The sequence below is a fragment of the Arachis hypogaea genome, chromosome 18 (genome assembly GCF_003086295.3).
Source record: "Arachis hypogaea cultivar Tifrunner chromosome 18, arahy.Tifrunner.gnm2.J5K5, whole genome shotgun sequence".
Lineage (NCBI taxonomy): Eukaryota > Viridiplantae > Streptophyta > Magnoliopsida > Fabales > Fabaceae > Arachis > Arachis hypogaea.
The window spans coordinates 25866642-25871131 of NC_092053.1; the positions used below are offsets into that span (position 1 = coordinate 25866642).

Below are 4490 nucleotides of genomic sequence, written 5' to 3' on the forward strand. Positions count from 1 at the left end.
GAGAAAATGGAGCAACTGTATGTATTACATAGAGGTGGACCTGTCAGATGATCAGCACAACACGCAGGGGGCGTGGTGCATACAACACGTGGTGGGCGTGGAAGCTAGGTGGCATGCTGCGGTTGAGCCACCTAGGCAGCACGCAGGGGGCGTGCTTAGTCAGCACGCAGGGGACGTGCTTAGTCAGCACGCAGGGGACGTGCTGACGTGGCGGAACTTGGTTGGACAGCAGCTGCACCACGTGGGGGGCGTGTTGCGTCAGCACGCAGGGGGCGTGCTGACGTGGCGAAAGGTGATTGGTCCAAGTGTGCACCACGTGGGGGGCGTGTTAAGTGCACCGCTCTATATAAGGTAGAGCTCGATAGTGTTTTCCAAACCGAGTGAGTGAGATTTGAGTGTGTTGTGAGGATTCTTTGATGCTGTTGTTGGTGTAATGGAGGACACCGCAAATTTGGTGGTGTATCGTAATGGTGAGATAATACGTAATACTCATGAGGGAGTGAGGTTTGTGTCAGAAAATATATTTTCGTTTGTGGTTCCGTGCACGATGACGTTAATGGAGCTGCAGAATGGCCTATGTCAAAGCATGGAGAATGGTACGTTAATGAGAGTGAGCAGAATTCTGTACCGGAATCCAGTTGTGGTTTTTGGTGGTCTAATACAGTTTGATACCATTCCGATCACGGATGAAGCGAGTATGCAGAATATGTTTCAAATTCACCGGCAGACTTATATGAGACACCCGCAGATTGAGTTGTACGTTGAGTTTGAAGCTGTAGAGGCAGTAGCGGTCCAAAATGATATAGATGTAAATGATGATATAGCTGCGGTGTACGAAGGGTTGAATAGTGACAGCGAAGAGGACTTTGAAGCCACCTATGAAGCCGGCGACGAAGATGAGGATGGTGATGTGGGAGTTGAGGCAGCAGTGGAAAATGTAGTGGTTCATCCCTCGAGCAGTCAACCGATGGGTGTTCCACCTTTTATGTGTGAGTTGGATCTCGACGCCATGCATGCCCCCGAGTTTCCAGAATATGCAAACAGAGGTACGTGTTGACTAAATAAGAAGTTTTTGTTACTTTATACCTTGGACTGTGCAATGAACGATGATTTCGGCTTTCTGTAGGTATTGCTGATCCTGAGGACGGAGAGTTCCGAATTGGAATGGAATACAGTTCTAGAAAGTCGGTCGTTGCAGCAATTAGAAGTTTCACTATATCTAGAGGAGTTGACTATGATGTGTATGAGTCTGAGCCACAGACGTTCTATGCAAAATGCAAGATGTACGGGCGTGGATGTGACTGGCTTATCCGAGCCAGCTTGATACGAAGAAAAGGTTGCTGGGAGATACGCAGATACAACGGTAGGCACACGTGCACCATCGGAACGATTTCACAGGATCATTCCAAGTTGGACTCAGATACAGTTGCTGAGGCTATAAGGCCGTTGGTCGAGACGGATCCGTCCATCAAGGTGAAATCTATAATTGTGGAAGTCCAGTCAAGGTTCAACTATACCATCAGTTATCGAAAGGCTTGGTTGGCAAAGCAGAAGTCCGTTGCCAACGTCTTCGGTGATTGGGAGGAATCTTACCAAGCATTGCCGTGGTGGCTCTCGGTCATGGTGCAGAAGATTCCTGGTTCAGTTGTCCAAATAGAAACACGACCACTCTACAACGGGAATGAAGAGGCACAAGGTGTAAAAATACTTCATCGTGTATTTTGGAGTTTCAATCCATGCATTAGGGCATTCAGGCATTGCAAGCCCCTGGTTCAGGTTGACGGCACACACCTATACGGAAAATACAAAGGTACACTTCTAGTCGCTGTTGCACAAGATGGGAACCAAAACATTGTGCCTATCGCCTTTGCCTTGGTGGAAGGTGAGACAGCTGATGCGTGGCACTTCTTCCTCAGGAATCTGCGAGAGTATGTTGTTAGAAAAGACGGTGTGGGTATGATCTCAGACCGGCATGAGTCAATACGGGCAGCAGTTAATCGTTCCGGTGATGACTGGCAACCTCCAAGAGCATGGTGGATGTTTTGTATAAGACACATCGGCAGTAACTTCTTAAGGGCATTCAAAGTCCCTCACTTGCAGAAGCTTGTTGTCAATATAGGGTATTCAAGAACGGTGGAGGAGTACAATATCAACTATAAGAGGTTGGAAGAGCGAGGCGAGGCATATGCCATGTGGTGCGATGCCATCGGACTCAGACATTGGGTATTGGCATTCGACGAGGGACATCGATGGGGCCATATGACAACGAACCTTGTCGAGTGTATTAACTCAGTGTTGAAGGGTGCCCGTAATCTACCTGTGTTGGCGCTGGTCCGAGCAACATATTACAGGTTAAATGAACTCTTTACGCGGAAGAGTGCCGAGACTCACGAACGTAAGCGTGCTGGATTTACGTACTCCGCATTTGCGCAACAGCGGATAGAAGCAAGTATGCAACAGGCTGGGAATATAGTTGTGCACCGCTTTGATAGACGAAATGAGGTGTTTGAGGTGCGCGAAACGACTACTGGGAAGGTGTTAGTTGTTGATCTAGCGCGACGGACGTGTGACTGTGGGCACTTCCAGGTTGAACGAATACCATGTCGCCATGTTATTGCTTGCTGTGCTAACCAGCGGCTCGATTGGCAGTTGTATGTGCATGATGTGTACAAGATGACGGAAGTTTGTAAGGTATATAGGTTTGAGTTTGCACCATTAGGAGATCCCGAGACATGGCCTCCTTATGAGGGACCCACATTGGTCGCTAATCCCGCACTGAGGCGAACGTCTAAAGGCAGGCCCAAACTGACCCGATACCTGAATGAAATGGACTCACGTGACATGCGTGGTCCTCGGATATGCCGTCTCTGTGGTGCTCAGGGTCATAGTCGGAGTAGGTGTCCGCAGCGTGCTGGACCGAGTGGTGCTGGTTCATAGTTTAGTATGGTCATGTTTGTACTTTTTAATTTGCATTTCGTCAGTTGATGCTTTGGAAATCAGATGTGTTTGTATTTTTCAAATGAATTCTATCCATTGATATCTTAATGTCTGCTTAATATTGTCATTAACTGATTTCTTTAGTTAATATACAAAAAAAGGAACTACAGGTTACATAAGTTAACAAAGCAAACATTAAACACGAATCACATTAACTTAACTCCGAAAATAAAATCTAGATAACCTAAACCGAAGCTCACTTCTTTCCACCAAAGTACCTCAGTCCCTTACCCATAATGCCCAGACTGAATCGCGATGGAGTATACCTATCAGGTGGATTTCGCTCCGTCCGTAGGTCATATGGGTGACCACGAACTGAGTCATCCACCCCCGGAGCGGCCGACCCACCTGCATCTGTCGGAGTGGCCGACCCACCTGCATCTGTCGGAGCGGCCGACCCGCCAACCTCTGCTGGAGCGGATGATCCGGGGTTGAACGTGTCAACAACTGTGTATGCCCGCTGACGGTGCATAAAACCACTATCACATGACGCACTCCCTGACGTGCGGTCGGAGGTACGACCCTGCAAACCATGAGCCATATCTACTGATGCCCTACGTGGATCAGCTGACACCGACAGTGAGGGTATACCACTGAAATCTGACCAGCCACCCAAACCAGCCTCTCCGCCGCTGGAGAAGTCAAACCAATCTGTACCGGAAGGAATGGTAAGTATGGGATCATGATGCTGGCCGGACTGACCGTGGTCACTGTGCTGAGAATGGTGGCTGCTCTGAGCGTGGGGGCTGTGCTGAGAGTGCTGAGAATGGTGGCTGCTCTGAGCGTGGTGGCTGTGCTGAGAGTGGTGACTTCCCTGAGAGTGATGGCTACCATGACTGTAGGCCGATGACTGTGGTATATAATAAGGAATCGGCTCAAACACTGCATGCTGTGGGGCAAGTGGCTGTGGGGCAGGTGGCTGTGGGGCAGGTGGCTGTGGATGATGAGGAACGTAGGCCGTCAATCTCAACAGATGTCCATAGGAGCGTACGTACCAATCCCGATACTCTACCGTCGGGAAAAAATCCCAGGTCGGAAGGGGGTGCCGATCCCGCAGTCGACTGTGTCGCCTGTTGGCCCACTCCTCTATCCATGGTCCATGCAAGACTGTCCAGTCATGTTGCTGCACTCCACGTAGAACGACGCAATGCTGATCAACTGGAATATCCCTTGCTGCCCGCGGAGGAGGTTGTGCATATCCATACTGACGCATCATTCGATCCGCAGGGTGCCACTCGACACACTCGAACGACAACAACGGAGCAACGATGTCACACACCTCAAGATGGGGATATAGCTCGTCCGGAACGATCAATCCGTGATACGGCCGCCACTCAAACTGTCACAGTATTATTGGCATATTAGAACCCTAACAATAATGGATTGAAAAATGGAACAGCTAAAATATAACTATTTACCTCTTGCATGTAGTCTATGTCATGCCTGAATGTCTCTACGGTCTTCGATAACCACGCTGTGGTCCGTTTCGAATG

At 49.2% G+C, this 4490-nt stretch overlaps 1 protein-coding gene across 1 annotated transcript; it reads left to right on the forward strand.

Moving 5' to 3' along the window:
* The first annotated feature begins 433 nt into the window (after positions 1-433).
* On the forward strand, positions 434-2937 carry LOC112769806 (uncharacterized). Its single transcript, XM_025814271.1, has 2 exons — positions 434-1046; positions 1127-2937. The coding sequence occupies exons 1-2, from the start codon at positions 434-436 to the stop codon at positions 2935-2937; spliced, it is 2424 nt and encodes an 807-aa protein (XP_025670056.1).
* The last annotated feature ends 1553 nt before the right edge of the window (positions 2938-4490 follow it).